The sequence below is a fragment of the Crocodylus porosus genome, unplaced genomic scaffold (assembly GCF_001723895.1).
Source record: "Crocodylus porosus isolate Cpor-Errol unplaced genomic scaffold, CroPor_comp1, whole genome shotgun sequence".
NCBI lineage: Eukaryota > Metazoa > Chordata > Crocodylia > Crocodylidae > Crocodylus > Crocodylus porosus.
The window spans coordinates 36,843,971-36,867,686 of record NW_017728950.1 but is presented as its reverse complement, the minus strand read 5'-3'; the positions used below and the strand labels follow the sequence as shown (position 1 = coordinate 36,867,686).

The window sequence follows — 23,716 nt, the reverse complement described above, 5'->3', positions numbered from 1 at the left end:
TCTTACAGAGATTCTTGCACTTGTACAAGCTTCAGCTAAAAACTAAAATGCTTAGAAACTGTTCTTAGAAGAAGAAACAAATCTAGACCAGCTGCAAGTAATCACTTAAGTGGGCAGGACTTTAGAAAAGCCATCTTTTTCTATGTATGATACCTCCTTTTCTGCTGCTTCCCCCTCTGAACTTACTTTTCTTTTCTTTATGACTCTCTCTGTTGCAAGAAGACAAACCCAAAAACACCTATTTTTTATTTTTTTTCATCCTGATGTTGGAACTAAAATAGTGCTATAATAGTTCTACAAATCTGCTGACTTTAACTGAACTTTTAATCTTTAAACAATCATGTCAATAAACGTTGTGCTTTTACAATCCTCTTTTCTGTGCATGTGAGGGTTTTTCCCCCTTTCATTTCACAACAGTTAAGTAGCTGCATTAACTACTGTAGCTTAAAAAACAAAATAGAAACACTTCAGATAAATAGCTATGGGGGTAGGGAGGTAACTACTGCTTTCCCAGTTTGGGGGGAGGTTTAACTCTGTATTTGAAGTAACGTTTAGTGACCTTTTTTCAGGTGTGAGGAAGGGAGGGGGAGGAACCGAACTAGTCTCAGAACAGACTGAGCTACTGTTTCATGTTGTGTAACTATTTCCCTTTTTCCCCTTTTTGAAGTGGTACATTGCTTGTGCCAAGCATACATATTAAGTAGAGGTATGCGAAGTGGCATTTGATTCTGATTCAGGGGACAGTGATTCAGCTTGTTGACTTTTTTGGATCACTGTCCCAATTTCAGTTTGTCCAAATCTGAAGATTCAGTGCTGATTCAGAGAAACAGTGATTCAGCCATAGACGCACCTTCATCTGGTTGGGTTTTTTTCCATTGTTTTTTCTACATGCCTCGAGTCACCAGGTGCAGCTCATGAATGCTGAGATGGTGGGGTAAATGGAGCATCCCACAGGAGCGCAGGGGTGGTGCTGGTGAATGCTTGGCAGCGGACCCAGAAGTGGACTGGAAGAACTTCTGGGTCTGCTGCCAAGCACATGGGGTGACCCCTCCTCCCTTGCCCCCCATGCTCTGCAGGAGAACCAGAAGTGGACCGGAAGTACCTCTGGTCTACTTCCAAGTCTGCCACCAAGCGTGCTGGGGACTCCCTTCCCACTCCCATGGGATGCTCCATCTGCCCCACCATCTTGGCATTCATGAGCTGGCTGGTACCTTGGTATGTAGAAAAAACATAAAAAGCTGTGTCTATGGCCAAATTCCGATTTGGAGAGATTCAGAAGCCTCCAATTTGATTCAGAGAGATTAATGGGTCTCCTGAGTCGATTCAGACATTCGGCTGCCAAATGGGGCTGAACAGAATCGGCGACCAAAGCTTCGCACAGCCCTTGTATTAAATATAACAGATATGTCCAGAGTCTAGTGTTTGACTTAAAAGGCCTGTGTCTAGCAACTTGTTTCCTTAGTCTCTGAGGTTGCATTTTACTTGCTTCATATTACTAAAAAGACTTGGTGGAAAGTGCTTTGAGTGAAATTTGTGTAAAAGGTTCATGAAGTTAAGATATAACTGAATGAATTTTTTCCTTAACTTCCCAAGTTTTTTTTTTCTTCTACTGGACTTTACGGTTTGAGCATGCACTTGCCTAAAAGCTTAAAGATAATCTTTAGATCCAGTTACTTGGTCACTTCTCTTAAACACTGATATTACTACATGTTACTGTAATATCTACATATATTCCATATAAAATTAATGAGACCGAGTGTAAAGTCATTCTTATGCTACCTAGACCCTGGCTATTCCTAAAGCTTGGCTAACCCACTTTGGTTAGCAAAAGGGAGGTGGGGGTTTTTTATGTGCATCTCCCTTCAGTGGGAGTAGATTGAGCTAGTAACATTTAATTCCTTCACCATGATAAACAGTGTTTCTCTTTTTTTTTTCTTTTTATTTCAGTTTCTTTAAATATGGTTGAAGTTCAGCCTGTTACAACCAGTCAACTGAATGTGGTTCTACAAGGAAATGCTGTAATGGGAATGCCATACAGATCTTCTAATCTTTCAGTAAAAAGGACTGCACCCATGCCTATGAAGGTACAGTAGCAGGATGGAAACAAGCATTTATTTTTGTGCCCAAATTCTGTAATTGCCATGTAAAAGGCTGTTGCCTTATACTGCATAATTTGGCATGTAATATTAATCCGTGTTTTAAATATTCTCTCTCTCTTGTACTATGTATGCTACTCTGAAATTTGTTATAACAGTAAATTTAATATTATTCTGTCACATTTTTAAGCACTGGAAATTTAAGCGGTATTTTGCAATATAGTGATGAGAGTTCTTATTGTTGTAGCTAGGAAAAAAGTTTGAGAAGGAAAAACTGTGAGGTAATATTTTTAATAGAACTCTTTAAAAATTAAAAGTATATAGGAAACTTGTGGAGTCTTACACAAAGTAAAACCAAACTGTTCTGTTCTAAGTAACAAAATCTGGAGAATATATCAAAATAACAAGTCCCTTTTAAAAAATCCAATTCAGTATCCCAGGTGGAATAAAAAATAGATTGGAGATAAAGGCCAAAGAGGCAAATTACTGAATATAAATAATAGCAGTTAATATGAATTCCTGCTTTGAAGACATGAACACACTATTTTTTTCTGATTTGGCTTTTTGATGCCTCCTACATCTTTCCCATGCATCTCTGATTTAAAAGCTTTTATGTAATTCTGGACTAAGGTATTAATTTTTATAGGTTAAGTAAAATGTTTCAACTGTAAGTTGTTCAAACCCTCTTATGCAGCAGGTTACAAAAAAATAATTTGAAAAAATCTACTTTTTAAGGTTTCTACACGGAGGCGGCCTTCTGTAGTTCCAGAATCTGGATCCAAAGTATCACATGACACAAGGCAACGATATGTCAACTTCTTTGTTGAAGAATATATGAAAATTTGTAGAACAGTGAATGAAGCATTTGACAAGGTTTGTGACTGTTTGTTTGTTTTGGTTTTCTTGTTTTTGAAGTGAATGCAAAGAATGATACAGATTGCAAATGTCTTCATACAGTGATATACGTAATTAAGGAAAATATCATGTGTATTAAAAAAAAAAAAAAAAGTTTTTTTAACTTCAGAATGCTGATGAGCTACTTTGACAAAAAAGAGCTGGCAAAACTTACAACTACTTTTCTTTCTCTTTTTTTTTTTTCTTTCCTTTCCTATCTGCTGTTCCAGTGCAACCCCCTCTTTCTCTCCCCTGTCCCTCACCCCCAAAGGAAAGGACTTTGCGGAAATATTTGGAAGTTTTGAAATAGTCACGAAATTTTTTTTTCTTAGAATATACAACAGTCTGACTGTTTCATTGTCTGGTGAGAAATTAAGACTGCTGACTTGCAGGTTAGTAATCACCTGCTTGGGGAAATGTATCTTTCCCTGGAAAGCACCCACAATACTTGATTGTGTACAGTGGAGGCTTATTTACAGTTTATATCAAACCAAATAATTGTCTTAAATTGACAGTCTTACCATGTGAGTGACAGGCATGAAAAGTCTGAACAGATGTCTTGAGTACTGAGTTGTGTGAAGACCTCTTGGGGTTCACAAGTAAAAGCCTGAAATCTAACTAAAGCCTTTAATATCTAACTAAATCTTAAAATCTCTAATTAAAGGTTTTAATACAATGTTTGTTTATTTTTTAAAAAATTTTTCTCTTAAATGAAATAAACTGTTTGCTTGTTCTTGCTTTACTTTTTTTTTTTCTATTTACAAACTGTATGTATAAAATAGTATATTTCTCTTTCAGTGTATAGTGGGAATACACACTTCTTTAACTGTTCCCTCTGTTACCTTCTTAACCATTTTTCTTGTAATACTGTTTCTTTCAGACTTCCTTTACTGTTTGTGTGGTTTTTTTTAAGCTGAAGACAAAACTTATATACAAACCAGTATGTGATTGGAAACTGGTTCAAGTCTGTGACAACAGAAGTTCACTAGACATAAACCACTTTCAAAATGGCTGAAACAGGCTTAAGATAAACTTGAGTGGCTATAGTATGAGACTTGACTTGAATCTGGTGGGGATCTGAGACAGAAGTTCAATAGACTGATTTAACCTAAATTAGTTAACTTGCAGTCCCCCAGCATCCCAGGATTGTTCATACCACAAATCTTAACCTCACAGGATGAGTGAGCTAACCTTGGCTCAAGCTGTCTGCTTCAGCCAAGCAGGGAGGCATGCTCTAGCGCCCCGCAGCTTTTGTCCTGAGCCATTGCAGGCATGTGACTGCAATTCTGGAATCAAAAGTGAATGTCTGTTCACTTGCTTATCAGTTAAAGCTATACTGCTTAGACTAACCTGCAAAGATTGAATCCATTCATGGGCTTTTTGATTGTCTGTACTTAGCTCTAATGTCTTTCTCACTTTTGACTTGTCTTCTAATGCTTGTAGTTTTAAACTGTTTTGTCACTTCCCTTGTTGTTTTATATTGGTCTCTCCCTCTTAATATAGGCATTGGCTGAGGAAAAGGCAATTTATGACCGTTGTGGCAGTAAAAATATGTATCTGAATATTACTGTGAACACACTCAAAAAGCTGAGGGATCATGGTAGCCTCTCTTCCAATGGTAAGCCATTTCATAGTGGGCATTTCAGATGGAAGGAACAATATCTGATGATTGTTTTGTGTCTCTTCAGGGGAAATCATGCTGCTTTTTACATTCTTCTTGAGTAAACACATTTCTAAAACTTTTTTTCCCCTTTGATGTAGCGTATGACTTAATGCATGTATGTGTATGCTGTAATCGTTACAGTGAATATATAAATAACTCCATATACTGGTCCTGGCCTTACATGGCCTGCCTGTGCTGGTTCTAGGTCTCCTGTGGACATTGGGTCAGAACAAGGTGCATACTGGTCACAGGCTGGACTTGGCACTGCGTGCAATAGGTGGTCCAGGGAAAAGATCAGCTGCATGTAGCGCCCCAGGCTGACCTCCTGTGCTACTTGCAGTGTCGCGCGCGTGTGTGTGTGTGTGTGTGTGTGTGTGTGCGCACACTGTAATGATTACAAGCATGGGTTTCAAACTCATCTGGCACCATAGCTTGGTTGTTGGGCCACACCAGGACCGTTCTCATGGGGAGTGTACCCATGGTACCACATCTAGCCCATATGATAAGTGCATTGTCCCCAAAGCTTACTGTCCATGTGGGGCCAGTATGGAGTGTGCACTGCTTGTAGTGTGAAGGCTGGACCTGACACTGCAAGTAGCACAGGAGGTCGGTCTGGGGTGCTACATGCAGCTGATCTTTTCCCTGGACCACCTATTGCATGCAGTGCCAAGTCCAGCCTTGTTCTGACCCGATGTGCACAGGATACCTAAAACCACCACAGGCAAGCCATATAAGGCCAGGGCCGGTGTATGGAGCTGTTTAGAGATCCATGGGTCAGAGTTGGCCAATAGGCCTTATGTTTAACACTTTTTTGGGTTACAGGAAATCTGATGTTTGGCGCATGCAATTAGAAAAATATTTTTAAACATTTCTATATCTAGGGCAAGCTAGTGGCAGCAGATCTACCAATGCAAATGGATCCGGAAAGTCAGAAGAGAAGAACGGTAAAAATAGTGCTGAATACTCTTACTTTACCTCCTATATCTGTATAAAATAGGCTAACCTTATTTCAGGGTGAAAACCATTTCTTTCCTAATTTCTGGTTTTAAGTTCTTAGACTTCCTTTTTTTTTGTTGGCCACAAATGCCACTCATGACTAACATATGATTTGTTTCCATTCAGTAATATTTTTTTCTTCAGGGTTTTGTCCACATTCCTTTGGGGTACAAATGCACCTCAAGTGTTTCTGAGATGAGAGAACTTGCTAATCTCACAGCTTGAATGTGTACTGCCTTTCATATTGAATGTATAAGGTGATGCAGGTTCCCATTCCTCAGCTTCCCTTCAATCTCATTGGCTGGAAGGTAGTATCTGTTGTAGACTGTATGCTTGCCCTAGAGTCTCTCTCTTTCTCTGGGTAACATTCTTTTCCTTGTGCGTCCTTCCCTCCCCTCCTCCCCTGCACACTTTTTTTCTTTCAGGGACAATTATTTTCAGAAATACTTAAGGTTTTCATGGCCTGAATGACTCACTTTTTCTCTAGCTGTGTGTGACTCCGTTTTTCTCCTCTCTCCTCACTCTTCATAATGGTTACAGACCCATTCATGGGGTACACCCCCGGAGCCTTTAAGTTTCTCCTGGCTGTCTTACTGCTTGTCCAAGGAATAGACTAAGGTTTGTCCTGGCATAATTCCTTCAAGCCTCAGCTCCACTGGCCTTATACCAGCCCTTACCGCTCCAACAAGGGAATCTCTAGGTGGATTCCACTTGGGTTGTAAAAGAGATTTCAAGTCCTTCTTCCTTAGAGAATGGGCCCCCTGGAATATCACTTGCCCAGAGATCACTCTTCATTACAGGCAGCCAGCAAGGAGACAAACGACAACAAAAGCACTTATGTAGGATAAAGGAATTTATACAAGAAAAACAGCCCGTAAGTTTGGAAACGGAACAAAATGACAAATAATGTTTCTTACTCCCTCATCTGGCTACCACCTAGCCCCTTGAGGGGAGTCCTAGTGTCTTCTGAGATCAGCCTTCCTGCTCATTCTACCAAGCCTGACTGCTGGGAACCAGGCCTCCTCCAAAGCCTGAGGAATAACTGAAGACCAGGCTTGTCACACAGGAAGCCTCTGAAATAAAATACATTCAAGTCCGCCTCTGCCTCCAGTCAGCATTGTCCAAATTGCTCCCAAGTCATAGAATCCTCCAGAGATTTTATTTCCCTAGGACATCTGGTTGCCACTTCATTCAGATGTTCTTCCCATTACAAGTAAATAATAACTTGGGTGCTTATCCCAAAAATGTCTCTGTTGGGTTTAGCTTTTGGTCTAACAACACAATGGCAAGAAATATTTAGCAGTTATCTACTCCCTTTCTTAAGCAGGCATCCCTCTGTTCCTTTGAACCATGCCCAAAATCATAAAGACACATACAGACTATGTAACATAACCTATATAGAGATGAAAGTAGCATAAGTGGATAGAACATAACATGGGTTTTTCAAGGAGACAACACATACCATATCAATACAACAAATGTCAGAAAATCTGCATGACACCCCATGAACACCCCCCCCCCCAAATAAAACTTGATAGGGTTTGTGACCATGACAGTCACTGATTTAATGTGGTATCAGCTGGACCTTGCATGGCTTATAATTTAAAACCTTAGTACAAGGTGTCTTTTCATGAATGTGATAAAGGACGCTAAACTCTTCTCAAAAGTGGTATTGAAGCATGCCACTCTTTCTTTTAAAGTTTTAAAAGTGCGAACACAGCATCAAAACTGATGAGGCATCTTTTATGTTTTCAGTGTGGGCTCTCCAAGGATATCTGTAGGGTAAAATGTAAGCCCAAGTGTTTTTGAAGTACATGCACATACACTACAAGAATGTGCATATAGATAGCACATCTTTAAAAAATGTGGCTAATAATATGTTCTCTTTTCCAATTTGAAGGAACATACTGACTTTCTAGTACAGGGAATGCTCTTTAGTACAATTTGTTTTCAAATTTGGGTACAATTTATTTAACACTTTAAGGTATGTTTTATAGCTGAAACTGAGCAGTTCTTTTGTTTTGGCTTCGGTCAGAGATATTCTAAATCAATAAGGTAAATGATTTAACAGGGATCTGGGCTTTGTTTGCTGTGGAAAAATGTGGATTTTCTCATTTTAAAGGAGGTTTCACTCTGCAGGTAGCTGTTTGGGGCTGGAGGGAGGGTGATTTTGGAGGCAGGGGACACCACGTACATGTACGTGACCAGCATACAGCCAGGCAGGATGTGGTGGGAGCAGGTCTGGCAGCTGGATACAGGCAAGTCTATTGGTGTGGTAGGGGGGTTGGAGGGTCAGGGCTTGGGCAGTATCTGGGGGTGCGGCTGTGGGTGTCAGGGAATGTGTTGAGGGGGTGGGGTATGTGGGTGCTGGGGCTGCCAGTGATCCCAGTTCTGTGCTGTTGTCAGCGGGCCCCACCTAGAGGCACCTGCCCCACGAGTGGAGGAGGGGGGGTAGGGGCATCTTTTGGGAGTGGTGGGGAGCTGCCAGAGCAGGCTGGTGGAACCAGGGTCTGCTGCCTGTGCTGTCAAGGGCAGGGTGGCCAGGGGATGCTACCCTGAAGCGGGAGACCGTGGCCAGGCTACCTGGTACAGCACAGGAGCCCTAGCCTGGGATAGGGAGTGCCATAGCCATCACCTGGCAAGGCCCCCTCTGGCAGGGCTGGGGGGGGGGACAAGTTGGTTGCAGGTTGGGAGTGAGTCACTGGCAGAGCTGGCGATAATAGGGAACTGCATTGGGAGTGAGGGGCAATGGCACATACAGGGGCAAGGCACTGGCATCAGGGTTGCTTAGCTCTACAAAGCAGCATGGCAGGGGATGCAGCTGCAATTGGGCCCACATCCTGGTGAGTGAAGGGGGCAAGGGGTGCTCTGATTGTGTCATGATGATAAAAACAAACGTCCAACACACACAGGTATTTAGAATATATTTTATTATGATTTGAAGCACTGGTAGGCTTCCAAATTGCTTTGATATACTTAATATTTTAATAAAACATTGCATGAAATTGATACATATATACATAGCGGCTTTTCATTTCAGTTGCAAAAAAGTAAATGTTGGGGTTTTTAACTAGAGAATTGGGGATTTTTTTAAAGAGGAAACCAGGATCCCTGGTGAGTCAAGTAAACTTAAAACTGCAAAACAATACCACAATTGAAGTAAAACCTTAAATGTACAATGCAGATGGTTAAGTGACACATTTGTTTAGAGTTCATTTTGGCTATATATGCTTAACCTATTATACATTTTTACTAGATCTTACAGGAATTGTTCTCTATAGACTACTGAAAGACTACCTTCTGACTGACGAACAACTAAATGTAAATAATTTCCCGCAACCAAATCCTGAAAAGCCTGGCAGTGCTATGTTGAATGGAGTTACAAAAATGGCTGTATCTGACCGTGAGTAAATGAGACTAGGATTTCTGAATGCCTATCCAGGTCAATAGAAATAAGAATAGAACTTCAAAGAACACTCTTACACTGGACTTCCTATTTTCCAATCTGCTAAAGTAAAAACTGCTTAAATTATGATAAAGCATATTGCTACTGAGGCCCTGGTTTTCCTTACGAACACTTCCAAAACTAGTGTTCACAAACTGATTTCAGTAGAACTAGAATTTTGTGCATGTCTTTGCTGCCTACCAGAAAGCTTCAAGACTGACCCAAGTACTTGGATTTGAACAGAATGCCATCTGTATTTTTGAAAAACATTTGGTTTCTGGAGACAACTAGGCTGCTATTTGTCCCTGGGGAATGCGTGTTCCATTTGTGCTTTGGTACACATCAAGTTACCCTGGGGATGGTAAGCAGGCTGGGGCCAGCACTGGGGTGGCATCAGCAGCCTTGGGGTGGGGGGACTTTCCAGGGCTGCAGCAGCAGCAATCCTGGCTGGCAGCTGCAGCGTGGCTCTAGACAGCCCTGCTTCAGTCTTGTTTTTTTGGGGTCGGTTTTTGTTTTGTTTTGTTTTTTTCCTACCCCCCCTCCCCTTGTGGGTCGTCTTAAACTCTCTGTCCTGCTCCATAGCAGCGCAGAGAACATTTTGAAGGTGCAGTATGTAGTGCTGCAGATGCATCTGCAGTGCCACATACCATGTGACTGTGCTCATCTGGATGAGGCCCTTGTGTGAGGAGTAAAAATGTTAATACTTGTAGTAGATGCCACTACTGATTATAAGAATTCATATTGTAATGACAACTTTTATATTGTATACACCTTGAAACAGATTGCTCTTTTGTCATAGTTTCAACAAGCCTCGCAAACAGTACTAAGGGTATATTTGTTTAAGCAGAGTAATTACCTGTTCATTGTTTACCCTAATGATAATCGCATTCATTCAGTTCATCAGGTTGAATACCTTCTTCCTGGCTGACCATGTGGAAAGTACAATTTTTCAAGGCTGAACTTTTGATCATGAAATTATCATACTTTGTTTCAGCTTGCAAAAGAACATGCTGTAGATGTGGAAAAATATATGCTGTAACTTCTTCAGGGAAGCATATTCGTAAAGAAGAATGCAACTACCATTTTGGTAGAGTACAGAGACATAAAGGCAAGTATAGTTGTTGCCATGTAATAGGCCACCATTACCAATCCATAAAGGGAAGACTTTGTTTTCAGTTACTGAATATTAACTGTTCTGACCTTATTTACAGTCTTAAGTCTTGCTTTCACCAGGAGTCAGTTAAAACCAGGACTGTCTTCTGTTCTCTGTGGTTACCTGGCAATATATCAACCTTTCTTACTAAAGAAGCTATGTTCTGGGGCTGTGCGAAGTTTCACTGGCAGTTTTGTTTTGACTTGTTTTGAGCTCAAAACGGAGAGCTTCAGAACAGCTTTGAAACTAAATGAGGCAAGTCGAAACGTTTCAAAGCTCGAGCTGGGCTTGCCTGTAGGGAAACAGAAACTAAAGTAAGGAGGGGGTGAAGGACTGCTCTCATTGGCCAGCTACACAGTCACTAATGACTGTCATCCTTTCCTGAGGTCTCTTCCAATCCCAGTGCTCTGGGGGAGGGATGGAAAACCTGCATAAAAGGCAGCATTGTTTGAACTGCCCTGCTTTCTGCCTTGATGATATTAGCTGAGTGAGGGTGTGCTGTAACATGCACAGTGTCACCTACCCATGTCATGAGTTCTGCCTGTCAGTAGCCAGAGGTGCAGAGCCCCAGAATCCAGACTCCCCCTGCACCTAATCTCCTTGATAGCTGGCAGGCTTTGTGGTCACAGCAGGACCTAGCAGTTGTCACCTGCCCTGTGCCCCAAGACGGATGCCATCCCACAAGCACCCATGTCATGAATTTTGCCTGTCAGCAGCCAGAGGTGCACTTTCCCTGAAACCCCTATACCTATCTCCTTGAAACTTGGCAGGCTTCATGCCCTCAGAAGGGGCTACTATTCCTGCAGGTTTCATCCAAATCGGGCCAGAAATGACAAAGTGTTCCGTTTTGACAGAACAGCATTTCATTTCGATTGGAAACTGCTGTTCCGTTCATTTTGCTGTTTCTATGTTCTGTTCATATGCTATAATGGGGAAAGCTCAAAACAGCATATAAAAGAGTCCTACTATGTTCTTCTCAGTTCTCCTATTTGGAGGAAAAAATCCAGCTGCCTTCCTAATGTTTTTCCTGGAATAAAGAAAGTTGGTTTCAGTACAGTGTCACTATAGGGGGAGCTGGTAGTGACCCATTTAGTTGAGTAGTTTTAAATACTTTTTTTATGAAATATTCTACTAACTTAAATAATGCAGTTTGAATTACTCCCAAAGTTAAGAGCTACTATAATGTACGTATAGCAAGAGGGAATGTACAAGGTTGCAGACTTAAGACTTCATAAGAAGCTTACCTGTTGCCATTCCATGTTCTGTCAACTTTAAAATGCTGTAAGTGGACTTTTTATAGATAAAAGGTTTAATAAATTTTAAATTTCTACATTGCTATCATGTGCCTAAAACTGATCATAAGGGCTAGGGACAGATATTACGTACAAACCAGTTTAAGTGATCAGAAACCTAGTTTAAACCTGTAACAGAACAGGTGTTCAGTGCACATAAACCAGTTTCAAAATGGATGAAACTGGTCTGAGAGAAACCTGGTTGAATGTAGTATCGGACTTAATTGATTTGGCTCAAATTGACTTATCCCAGACCCCTTTCTGGCTTAAGATAAATTGGACTCTCCCAGTATGCTCTTTGGGCTGGGTGAGGCTCTCTGGTCCACAGCAGAAATGGGCCCTCCCCTCTGCTCCCTAGCTGGAGGTTGGCACAAACTTGCAGACACAGCAGGGTCTGCTGGCTTTTCTGTGCTCCCCACCCCCACTTGCTGCTTAAGCAGGGATCCCTTCCTCTTCTGCCACAGTAGGGACTGTAGCCAGCATGTGGTATGCTAGCTAATACAGAGGGGTGTGTCTCTCCCATTTCACTGGGATAGGCAGACAGAACAGTGACTGCTTAGGGCTTTTGAAGCTAATTGACAGATCAGTCAGTAAGCTGTTTAAGAAGTTTGAACTAATGGAGAGAGGACATTGCTTTGTTAATCGGATGATAAAGACTCCTATTGGCTCTTGGCTGTCTTGCTCACCTGTCAGCTTGCTACAGACAGTATAAAGAAGCAGGGAGGGAGATTAAAAAGTTCAGTGTCCCCAACAGATGCATGCACTGTACATCTTCCCCCTCACCCCCTTGCCTCAGAGTGCTAGCTGGGGGCTGACAACATCCCACCCCTTGAGCAGCCAGTGGAGAAGAGCTTGGAACTGTGCAGGCAGACCTCACTAACTGGAGAGTCCTGCCAGGGCCTGGCCAACCCCTCCCCCCCAGCTCACTTCCCTGCTGAAGGAAAGGGAGGGCTGCTGTCATGCCCCCCAGCTTCTAGCCTGAGCCACTGCAGGCATGTGCCTGCATTTCCTCAATTTGGAGAGAATGTCTGTCCAGTTTCAAATCAGTTCAGCTTAGTCAGGTTAGATTAACCTGCAAAGATTGAATCTATTCAGGCTAAGGTTTTGTTAATATCTGTCCCTAGCCAGGAAGTCAACATTGTTAGAAATGTTTTAGCTTGCTGCTTTTTACTTCCATTTAAAGTTAATTACAAGCATTAAAACTTTCTAGTGACTGGTAGAATAGAATATGTTAATATTTTAATTCTTGCATGGCAGTTCCTGGTGGCATGGAATCCCGCTACAGTTGTTGTGAAGGAGTGGTGGGGTCTCCTGGATGCCAAGTTGCAAAGGTAGGAACGTTTTGTGATGGGGCCTCTCATGGTTTTGCAGTTTACGGTATTGGATCATACTTTAACATGCAGTGTCTCAAGGCCTTGCCTAACTTTCTAGTAATGATCATATAACAACCCTGTGACAATGACGGTTGCTTTCATGAAAATAGTTGGAAGTTGTTATATGGATTTAGTTATTTTAATACATTTTTGGAAAATGACTTTGTCAAATAATATTCTTCTATAGAACCTCCTGTTTTTATACTAGATGTGGTAGGTTGCATGGACAATACTTAATAAATAGTCTTCCTTTGTTTTGTTCACTAAAGTTGTTTTTGGTAGGCTCTTTTATTTTTTTGTTTGTTTGTTGTTTGTTTGTTTGTTTGTTTGTTTGTTTTTACTGAAGCACCCAGCCATTTGGATACAATACTATAATATTCAATTTTTAATGCTACTGGGAATTTTACAGCTCCATGTCCATGATGGGCGAAAGGAAAACCTAGAAGGCTTTATGAAGACCTTTATCAAACCACCTCCACCTGATGGGAACCATGGGGTGTATGCACTGGACTGTGAAATGGTATGGTTAACTTTCGTATTTTGAACTTAATTTCAAGATGGGTGTAGGTTCATAGGAAATACTGTAAATTGACTGCTGAGAAAATTGTGAAAACCCATTCTACCACCAAGATATTTACGCTAAGAGTTGGCTTGTATTCTCTCCTACAGAACACAGTAAACTGAGGGTTGCTACCTAAAAGTTACCTGCTTTTACAACATCAGACCCTTTAATTATAATAAAAAAAGTAGTAGTAATAGTGAACTTTATTAGTTTGCTTTTTTTTTTTCCTTTGATGGAGAAAATCGGCTCTGGTCTGGAGTATACTTGCTACTAAATATAATGGTCAAAGGACGGACAGTATGATCAATAGCCTTTGTTCCGCTATATTCGAACTGAGGAATAGCTACTACTATAGGCTCCTACAGAGGGAAGCATACTGCCTGATTTGCTAAAGTCATATGCTGTCAATTTGTCTCTCTTCCCACCTCCCACCCGTAAAGGAGGCAAAAATGGAGCTTTTGTACAGAGACTTAAGCCTATTTTGCTTTTATTTTTAATAACTTTTACTATAGTGTACAGGAATAACTCAAGTTGAATATTTAGAGCAATGGTTTTCAACCTTTTATTTATGGGCCACTAAAAAACTGAGTAGAAGCACAGACCCCTTTGAATGGTAAGTCTGGGAAGTCGCATACTTTTGACTGATAATAGTCAAGTTTTGGGGACCCCTTAGATATAGTTTGCAGACTTCCAGGGGTCCATGGACCACAAGTTGAACACTACTGATTTTAGAGCATCCTTCATTGCCCCCTGTCATGGTACTCTTTCAGGAGCCACTAAAACTCAAACCACTTGGACCTGTTGTGCCTATGTGGTCCTTCATGCCAGCAGTCCATATAAAAAGATCAAGAAACAGTAATGTTGAATCTTTCTTTACCACTTGCGGTATTTGTTTTTCTTAGTGTTACACAACACAAGGCCTGGAGCTTACTAGAGTGACGGTTGTTGATCCCAACCTAGAGGTTGCCTATAATACATTTGTTAAACCTGATAATGACATCATAGACTACAACACAAGGTATCCATACATTTGAAAATATCATTATTCTTTTTTTAAAAGTTGTGCAGTTTTTATGATTTAAGACTGACTATAGTTGAATGAACTTTTTTTGAGACCGTCTTCTACATTAATGTGTATCTATATGATGCTGAAGAGTCCCAGTCATGCCGCCACATTATTCCCAGGCACTATAGGAATACAGATCAAAAAGATGCACGATGATGTTAAGAGCTTTATAGCTTAAGAAGGTATCTTCTGTCTTGAAAGGCAAGAATTCTTGTGACCGATTTTCTCTCTTTAATGGTTGGGATATTTTAGGCAAGTTTCTGGATATCACAATACTCTTCCTTGGGTCTCTCAGTTTATCCCAACTGTGTAGCTGGTCTGAGAGAGACCATTGACAAATTCCTACTGCTTGAATTTCTCAGACAATCATAGTTACAACATCACTTCAGCAGTCTTCTATTTTTATACTTCCAAGAGGGTTTTTTTCCTGGCCATTGGAGGGGTATTTCAATGCAGAAAAAAAGGCTAAGCTGTTAAGTTGGTAAAACCTCATCTATAGATGTCCCAAATGGGTGAGTTGCTCTTTCACACCTATCTCTTACTTAAATTATAGATACTGATTTGTATAGTGCCATTTTGGACATCATTCTTGTTGAACTGTATGCAGTATTTCAGAATGTACAGAATTCTTGATAAGATGCCTGTACTAATAGCCACTGTAGCTATCACTTGGGCAAGAGGTATATACTCTAGATACAAATAATTTGGCTTTCATGCTCTCCCACTTCATGCAACTCATTCTTGGTTACTCTTTTCGCTGAGGAAGCAGTAAGTGTTTGGGCAGGGCATAAGTTTCAAGGCCTTTAGGTTTTTTTAGCTGCTGCTTCACCATAGAGAAAAGGAAGCGGCTCAGAATTTGACTCTTCTGACATCTTTCTGTCACAGTGCTTATGTGCTCATTTCCTTAGTCGATCAGTCTCGGGCTCATGAGAACCAGCTAGAGTCAGCTGTCCTCAATAGGTGATCTGAAACCCAGGTCTCTACATCTTACTGTGACATAACATAATGAAGGGTGGATGACCAAGGCAGCAGCCCCAGATGCCCATTTGGGGGTCCAAGAAGGGCAGCCACAGCTGCAGCCAGCCCAACCCTTGCTGCTGGTTAGGGTACAGCCCCTGATTAGTTATGCCTCTTCTGTGGAACTCATCCCTGAAGAAAGGGAAAGAAAAAAATCCACTTGTATGTCTGAAATGAATGTACGCTGCTTCCAAACCTGACTTTTTAATAATCTTAGCTGTTCACATGCTTTTGAATTGGATATGTTGTACATTTTCTCTCTCTATTGAGATTTGCTTGTTTGTGTTTTAATCTGAGATTTTCTGGAGTCACAGAAGAAGATCTGAAGAACACTACAACAACTATTCGGGATGTACAGGCCATCTTGTTAAACTTGTTCAGTGCAGCTACTATTTTAATTGGTCACAGCTTGGAAAGTGATTTATTTGCTGTTAAGGTAAGACACGCAGGGATCAGTTCTGTGAAGCAAATTCTCTAAGGTTGTTGGAAACTTGTTCTATTCCTGACTTCTATCTTAAGTGTTTTTAAGAAGAAAACTTAATTTTATTACAGTGTATACTATAGCCCAGTTAAAAATCAGCCAAAAAGAAGTGTACCTCCACTTTTTCAGATTAAACTGCCCATATTATACATTTAAAATGTATAATAAAATATAGCATGACTATTTAAAGCCATTTAATCATTTTAATATAAGATAGGAGCAGACATTGCATTTGTCCCTGGATAAGTTATGCCTGTTTCTCCTGGGACAGAAATGTCCTGGAATGGGTGAGTACATACTCACTACAGCCTAGTTAGGGTGATGTATTTAATGCACTGCTGCTTTTCTGCCACTGATTCAAAGATGTAATCCTGGAATAACCAGTCAGGCACACTTTGCAATGTCCTCTGATAAACTGCTTGTGCTGCTTATCCCATGAACCTTGTTTTGGATTTCTCATTTATCTTTTATTTATGGGTCCCTGAACAGTTGCATTTGTCCCAGGATGAGCCATTTTATCCCAGGACAAGTGCATCATCTGTCCACTATTATAGAATGGGGAAGTTATCACACTATAGATCCAATGTTAGCAATGTAGGAACCTTTGCTATTCCATAAGCATTTGAATAGTGAAAGAAACGTATGAAACACTGTAAGCTTGAAAACATACTGTTTGCAAGCCAATGCAAGGGGTTTTTTTTGCTTTTTTCTCGTTTTTTAGCTATTCCATAACACTGTTGTGGACACGTCAATAGTGTTTCCTCATCGGCTAGGTTTGCCTCATAAAAGAGCACTTAAAAATCTAACGGCTGATTATCTCAGAAGAATTATTCAAGATGATGGTAAGAGCCTTTGAGTTTTTATGTAAGTTGTATGCATAATGAAGGGAAAGAACTAAATAAATCGAGTAATACAGTTGCCCTTTAAAAGCTTGTCACTTGTCATGGGTACTTCTGCCTCTCTGCTGTGTCTTTCATCGTAAGGACAGAATGCTGAAAATGAAGATGTGGGGCAGTAGTTCTCAGCCTTTTTGGACTTGAGACGCCCCTCCATAATTTCTGTGAATTGAGTGGCATCCAGTTTCAAAAACCTATTTTATATATTATGGTCCTTTATCTCTTTCCAGGTGTTCTGAGCAGAGAGGTTAGGAAATCCTTCAGGCAGTGACAGTCTTATGCTGGTGTTATCCACTTTGCTTATCTTCTCCTTCCTGCATTCTCCAAAGGATTCGGTGGCACCCCAGGATGCCTAACATTCTGGCTGAGAACCACTGATTTAGGGTGAAGTTGTCGCTCTTAAAGTTGTTAACTATTTCCATTTGTAGGAATGCCTAAAGAGACTACAGATCTGAGTACTCTTATCAGCGTCTTAAACTAGCTGCATGTTTTTCTTAAAAACGCCCCCCGCCAAATATTGGAACACTTGTTCCCGTATCTCAAAATGGATTTAACTTCAAACAAACAAACAAACAAAAACACGCAGGTTCCATGCCTAGGCTTTAGTCATTTTGTTAATACATAGTATTACTTGAGATGGTTGCTTCTAATCCAATAGTTAGTATTTTTCCTTTTCCAGGGTTCAGGTTTAAAGTACATTTTTTAGAACTTAATTTCATATAATTTGTCTCCAATGTGTAGATGCCTGTAAGCAATAATGTTATAATATTTTGCAGCCCTGAGCAGCACTCCAACCAGATTGTTTGTTTGTTTCAGAGAAGTAAAACAGCTTTATGCAGACTTGTGTTTTTTACCACAGACTGCTTCCAGTTCCCCAGGCTAGCTTGCATAGCAGTATGCCACATGCCTACATTGCATTGGGCGCATCTGAGATGCTACATCACCATGTAGATGCACCCATTGTAACAACCTTGGATTGTTTGCTATGGTAGGGTGCTCAACCTTCTGACCCTATAGCCCATCTAAGGGGTATGGGGCCAGTCTGGGCTGGATCAGGCTCTGGGAACCCTGCACTTCCCTCACCCAGTCACACAAGCAAGGATCAAGCTATAGGGATCTTGTGCTGCCTCTGCCCAGTTTTGGAGCCATGAGAAGCCCTGTGTGCCAGATGACATGGCACCGGGGACTGAACACCCCTGTTGTTTGGCAGTCTTTTGTTTTTCGTTTAAAAAAAGAGGATGCTGGGAGGGATTTAAGAGGGTAAAAAGATCTTAAGTAGAACTAGATACAAGCTTAATCTATATTACGTGGAAGATTTGTTTTGACTATTGTGGCAGCTGGGGTGCCTGTGGCAAAGCAACATGACTGGCTCAGCAAGTTCACTGCCAGTGCTAGCCAGAGGTTTTGGCTTGGAGCTTGCTTGGTGGCAGTGGGGGCAGCAATGGGAGGGGGAAGGAGACCTTGTGCTGCTAGAGGCAGGGAGAGGTTCACATGATTGGGCGGGAGGGGGGAGGGGTACTGTATACTGGAGGGGTCCCAAGGAGCCTGAGCAGCCCCTGGCTACTCTGAAGTTGGACAGCCCTGTTCTAGAGGTTTAAAGCTCTGCTTTACTTGCTTCTACAGAGACTACCTGCTGACTTACAGTCCCTGCCATTTAAACTGCCAGCAAAAGTCAAAATGGTTAGAATTGAATTCATGAAAATTTTGCAGCTTCAGAAATAAGCAAGGAAAAATGTAACTTGGTAGGAGGAGAGGGGAAAGAGGGCACGAACCCTGGGTGCTGATTTTAGAAGGGTATCAGAATGGCAGCCCCCACTGTTAGTGCCAAGGCTGCTATGTGTTCACAGAGCTTGTGCTGAGGTGGTAGGAGCCCTGGAGTCTAATAGTAAGGGCTTACTTCCCCTACTCCTGCCCCCCGCCCCTTAACTTTTTTTTTTTTTTTATGATTCTGCAATGAAGTCTTAATGAATCTTGCAGACAACTTGCATTTTTAGAATAGACTTTGTGAGCATATCACTTTTCATGGGGTTCAAAAGTGTATACCTAACCTAAGCACTGAGGTTTATCATACATGTGAACAAGAAACTGCTATGTTGTGCAGGAAAAAAAGATATGGACATAAATTTCACTACTTTGGAAGAATTTGTGTATAGCTTGATATTCAGTATCAAAAGTTCTATTACTATTCTGACAAAAGGGACATTTTGGTAGAGTCAAACTAAATGCTTTTATTTTTTAGAAATAGTGATGGCTGGCAACATTCAAAGTGGCATTAATTAATATGCAACTTGAACAAGTCTTATCATGGCTTACAACTCTTTTCCCCCCCCCTCCCCCCCCAGTGTACTTTCATTTCCTTGTCTAGCTGCTCTTAGTTCTGCTCTACACAGGGTTGTGGGTTTTTTCTGCTGGGATAACTATTTCTTAGCTATTCCAGAGTAACATTTTTATCAAAGTAATTAAAATAAAACACCTATTTAAACTTTTTAGTAATGTAACTCTTGCAAGATGAGCAGCTGATGCTTTTACTACAGGTTTTTTTTGTTGTTTTTTTGTTTTTAAGACTATAAACAAGTATTCATTCTTATTGCACAAAGTTTAAATTAGTTCTGATCATTTTGTCTGTCTCAACTCATTCCTTACTAGACCTTTTTTTTTTTTTTTAAAATAAAAAGAATGGGAAGGAGAATTTCCTGGCTTCTCTGACTCTTCTTGAGTAGAGAGAGAACATTCTTTTAAAATCTTGTATACATATGTGGAGGTGAATAAGAACGCTGAACTTTGGTATCAGTTTCAAGCGAACTTTTTTTGTCAGTAAGCATTTCTTTCTAGGACATCTATTTGCTGGAAAGGGATTAGTTGGGAGTTTCTGCTGCCTGTATCACTGCTTGTAATTGCCAAGGTTGTTTTTATTAGTCGAGTGCCTGATATACCTTCCAGTCATAAGTATGAAGCAGACCACTGTTGCACTGGAAAAAATAACAAATGGGTCATCTTCATGAGACTCTTGGCCCCTGCACATAGTATCTGTGGAAGGAGGTTGTGAAGTTCAAATACTACTGTAATGTCTGCCCAGTGATGAAGACTGTTGAAATAAAGATGCTTTTACATATGATGTGGAGGAGCTATGAAAGACCCCTAATATTTTGGTTCATCATCCAAGATGCATCTTCTCTCTTTGGAAGTCATTGGGACTCGTACAGTTACTAATGCCCTGTATTTTACCTTACCTGGCTCCAATTAATACTGTATATTATGGGGAATAATCTTGCTTCCCCAAGATCTTGTTCTGTTTTCATTTAAGTGGGTAGAAATTTTGTCACTGGCTTCAGTGAATTGAACCAGTTCTATGCAAAAGGAAGCTAGATCACATTCTTACATGCTAATAACCTCTTTTTTTGTATCCTGTCTTCTCTGTAGCTGTGGTTTTGTTTATGGTATATCAAATGGCACTGTGTTCTAAATGTGCCCAGTATTTTGTGTTTAATTTTTTTGGAAGCTATTATTTTATGCCAAAAATTTTCCTCTTCACTTCCCAGGCTAATGCTTTGCTTTCACATACCTTAACATTTTCTGAAACAGACCCTGACCACATAAGTATCTAAACATGTCTCAAGTATCCACCCCAACCCACTGTATAGGAACATTCTTCCTGTTGGAGGAACAGAATGACAGTTCAAGTGCTGGCTAACGTAGGTTTGGATGGATAAATGTTTGCACAGGCGTACAACAGGAGTGTGCGAAACAGGCCATATTGAATTCAGATTTGGCCCCAATCGGGGACAGCAATTCAGATCATTCTCCCTGATGCATTTCAGCTGAATCCAGATATTAAGGTTTGATGCTGATTCAGACATAGACACAACTTTAAGTATTTTTTCTATGTACCTCAAGGTACCAGGCATGGCTCATGAATGCTGCCATGCTGTGGCAGATGGAGCATCCCATAGGAATGCGGGGGGGCTCCCCATGTGCTTGGCAGCACTTCCGGGTCCACCAAGGAGCGGGGGGCTGGGCCCTGCACCGCTCAGCTCAGTGACCAGCTGCAGGGGGACCCCAGGTGCCCCCTCCAGACCCAGGAGGCACCAGTCGCATGCTAAGACCTACCTCCTGGAGGTGTAGGTTTACCCACAAGTGAGATTTGTTATCCCCATGCATACTTGAACTATGCCCTCTCCCTTATCTTTCTCAGTCTTAAGTTCTAGAGGTTTTGCAGTTAAGGAAAAACTGAAGAGCAACATGTATGCACAACCACTATCTTTTGGTGTTGGAAGATGGAAAACTGCTATGAAAGCAGCTTCTGAATATTGTGAAAGCCTGAGGTTTGGTTTTTTGTGTTTTTTAAACCAAAGACTTGGAACCTAAGCATACTCTCAGGAGGGAGTCTGTCTGGCTGGCTGATGATGCATCTAGAAGAACTGTGGTTACAGATTTTCTTTTTCTCTACATGGAATGGGGGGATAACTAAGTGCACTATAAAAAGCAGTGAAATCCCTATTCCTCTTTCATAGCTGAATCTTACTTTACAATGGAGTTGCATAACTCAACACAAGTAGCTCTGAGAGCAGGGGTGGAACAAATGAATTTTAACTGTCAGGAATTCATCAGTTGTGTTTACATCTGGGGCGGGGGGAATGATTGCAGGGTGCCTTTTTAATAAATTGTTCTGCTAAATGCTGTCTAGAATGAATATACCTGTGTAGAAGTCGAAACTAAAATACACAGGCACCTGTGTAGAATTCTTCTCTTCGAATGAATATAAAAAAATAAATCTCAGCCTAATACTGCTTCAAAAGTCTGGCTTCCCTCATGCAATTGCCACAGTTGACCAACTGTTTTTATGCAAACTTCTTTGGTGAATTTTCTAATTCCAAAATGGCCACATGCCACTTGATTTTGCTTCTTTTTTTAAAAATTTGATGAATGTCTATAAGAAAAATGACATCATAAACTGGTTGTATAAACATATTAAGAAGTTTGCCAGAAAAAATAAAAATCAAGGCTTATTTTCAGAGTGTGACTCTCTTATATTAGTACTTAATTTCCTCAACTTGTCCCCCCCCCCCTTTTTTTTTTTTTTTGGTGGTTGGACTTTACCAACAGATATATTTATAAACTCTCAGTTAGGGTTAAATGCAATGTTAGTATATTCCTAGATATTCCAGTTACGGTGAATGCATTGTCTGGTTTTGTTACTTTTACCATGCCATAAGTTGCTGGGCTTGGTCAGTTTAAACTTTTCTAAAGTGTAATAGTTAACTTCTTCCTCTAACCTATCTGATTTTTATGATGGGCACTAACGGAGAAGTACTGCTGTCCTAATATTGTTTTTCTCCCTTAAATATGATTTTCTCTCTTATCAGTTGGTGGTCATGATTCTAGTGAAGATGCTGCTGCTTGTATGGAACTAATGCTTTGGAAAGTAAAAGAAGATAATAAGGGTAGAAAGTGGTGATCTCTTCACTTCAAGAATACCAGAAGAAATGTGTAACTTCTACACAGGGTGACTCTTTCATAACTTTCCGGTCCCACTCCCTCATGCAACGGGCAACAGATGATACTAGGACACCCTTCCTTTCTGTTACTTGTTCATATTTGAAACTTATATTAAAAGACCAAAATGCTGTAATTATGCTTCATATCCCATGTGTAACTTACTCATTGTATCTATAAGTACTTCTGTACAAGAATGTTAAAGCTTTGCTTACAAAAGTGAAGCTGATAGATTTTTTTGTTCAGTTCTATGCTGAAATTGTTACACTGATCTAAACCAGTCAGAAGTTAGAAACTGAAAAGCAGTATTTATGTAATATCTGTGTGTTCAATTTTTGAAAGTTTCATACACTACTTCAAACAAGCTGTGTCACCTTGCTCTTAACCTCAGAATACCATTGCTGTCGGGGCAGCAGATGGCTAGGTTTCCTTTTAACTCTATGTGCCCTTCCCCCTCATACATTCTCTTAGAGGTGGAATAAAGACTGAGAGCAGAAAAAAGGGGAGAAATTCTATGATATTACTTACCTCAAAGCTGTTTCCAAAGGTAATTTAAAGTGGTATGATGTAGTTGTACTCTAGTGATTTATATTTGTTTAGTTTGCAAGGCAAAGTTAACAAGGTGCTGAGATGTTTTGTAAGTTAATTTTGTAATTAAGAAGAGTTTTAAAAAACAAAGGAAAAGAAACCCCTTATTTTGCCAGCTGCCTTTAGGAACAACAACAACAGAGTAAAATGTGTTTGTTTATTGTGTGCAGGGTCCATATGGTCTATTCCTTTAGTTTAGGGGAGAGAAAAATATTTTTTATTTGAAGGTATACTATGTAAAGAAAAAAGTAGGCTAGATTTGCTGTCACTAGTAGGTTCATGGTGTCAAAGAATAAAGAAGGAAACCCAAGATGACAATAACCATGCCAATCCTTTGTAATGATGCTATGTTACAGGACAATACGTACTTTTAACCAGTATTCACTGCCAGCAGTATATTCTGCAGTGGTACTTAGCTGTTGTGATTTTTCTCTCCGTCTATATGACTACTTGTGCTAAGCATTCTCCTACGTTAGGCATGTTGGGTACATACGGGGGTACAGTTAGAGGCATAAGTATAGGGTACATGGAACCCAGCAGTAGTGTAAAGGGTGCGGGGAATTAGAGAGGGAATTGGCATTGGGGTTAACTTAAAAGGAAGGCTGGAATGATGCCTACTTCCCCCAGAGTCTTAGTTGTACCTGGAGCAGCCCTGCCCTGCCCTGCCCTGCTCTGGCTTGAAGAGCTGAGCTGCAGAAGCC

The 23,716-nt window shown here is 40.7% G+C and overlaps 1 protein-coding gene across 3 annotated transcripts in view; it reads left to right on the top strand.

Annotated features, from left to right (window-relative positions):
- Positions 1 to 22,563, top strand: part of LOC109323754 (RNA exonuclease 1 homolog) — a 32,229-nt gene extending 9,666 nt beyond the window's left edge. For 2 of the 3 annotated variants that reach the window (XM_019555439.1, XM_019555438.1), the window contains exons 5-16: positions 1,948 to 2,084; positions 2,832 to 2,969; positions 4,494 to 4,608; positions 5,535 to 5,597; positions 8,906 to 9,052; positions 10,089 to 10,202; positions 12,797 to 12,870; positions 13,322 to 13,432; positions 14,377 to 14,492; positions 15,855 to 15,993; positions 16,760 to 16,880; positions 22,298 to 22,563. In XM_019555439.1, the coding sequence (XP_019410984.1) occupies positions 1,948 to 2,084; positions 2,832 to 2,969; positions 4,494 to 4,608; positions 5,535 to 5,597; positions 8,906 to 9,052; positions 10,089 to 10,202; positions 12,797 to 12,870; positions 13,322 to 13,432; positions 14,377 to 14,492; positions 15,855 to 15,993; positions 16,760 to 16,880; positions 22,298 to 22,389 (1,367 nt within the window). In that variant the 3' untranslated portion in view covers positions 22,390 to 22,563. Of the gene's footprint in view, positions 1 to 1,947; positions 2,085 to 2,831; positions 2,970 to 4,493; positions 4,609 to 5,534; positions 5,598 to 8,905; positions 9,053 to 10,088; positions 10,203 to 12,796; positions 12,871 to 13,321; positions 13,433 to 14,376; positions 14,493 to 15,854; positions 15,994 to 16,759; positions 16,881 to 22,297 lie in introns of those variants that run through there. The other variant, XM_019555440.1, reaches the window with a different exon arrangement.
- The last annotated feature ends 1,153 nt before the right edge of the window (positions 22,564 to 23,716 follow it).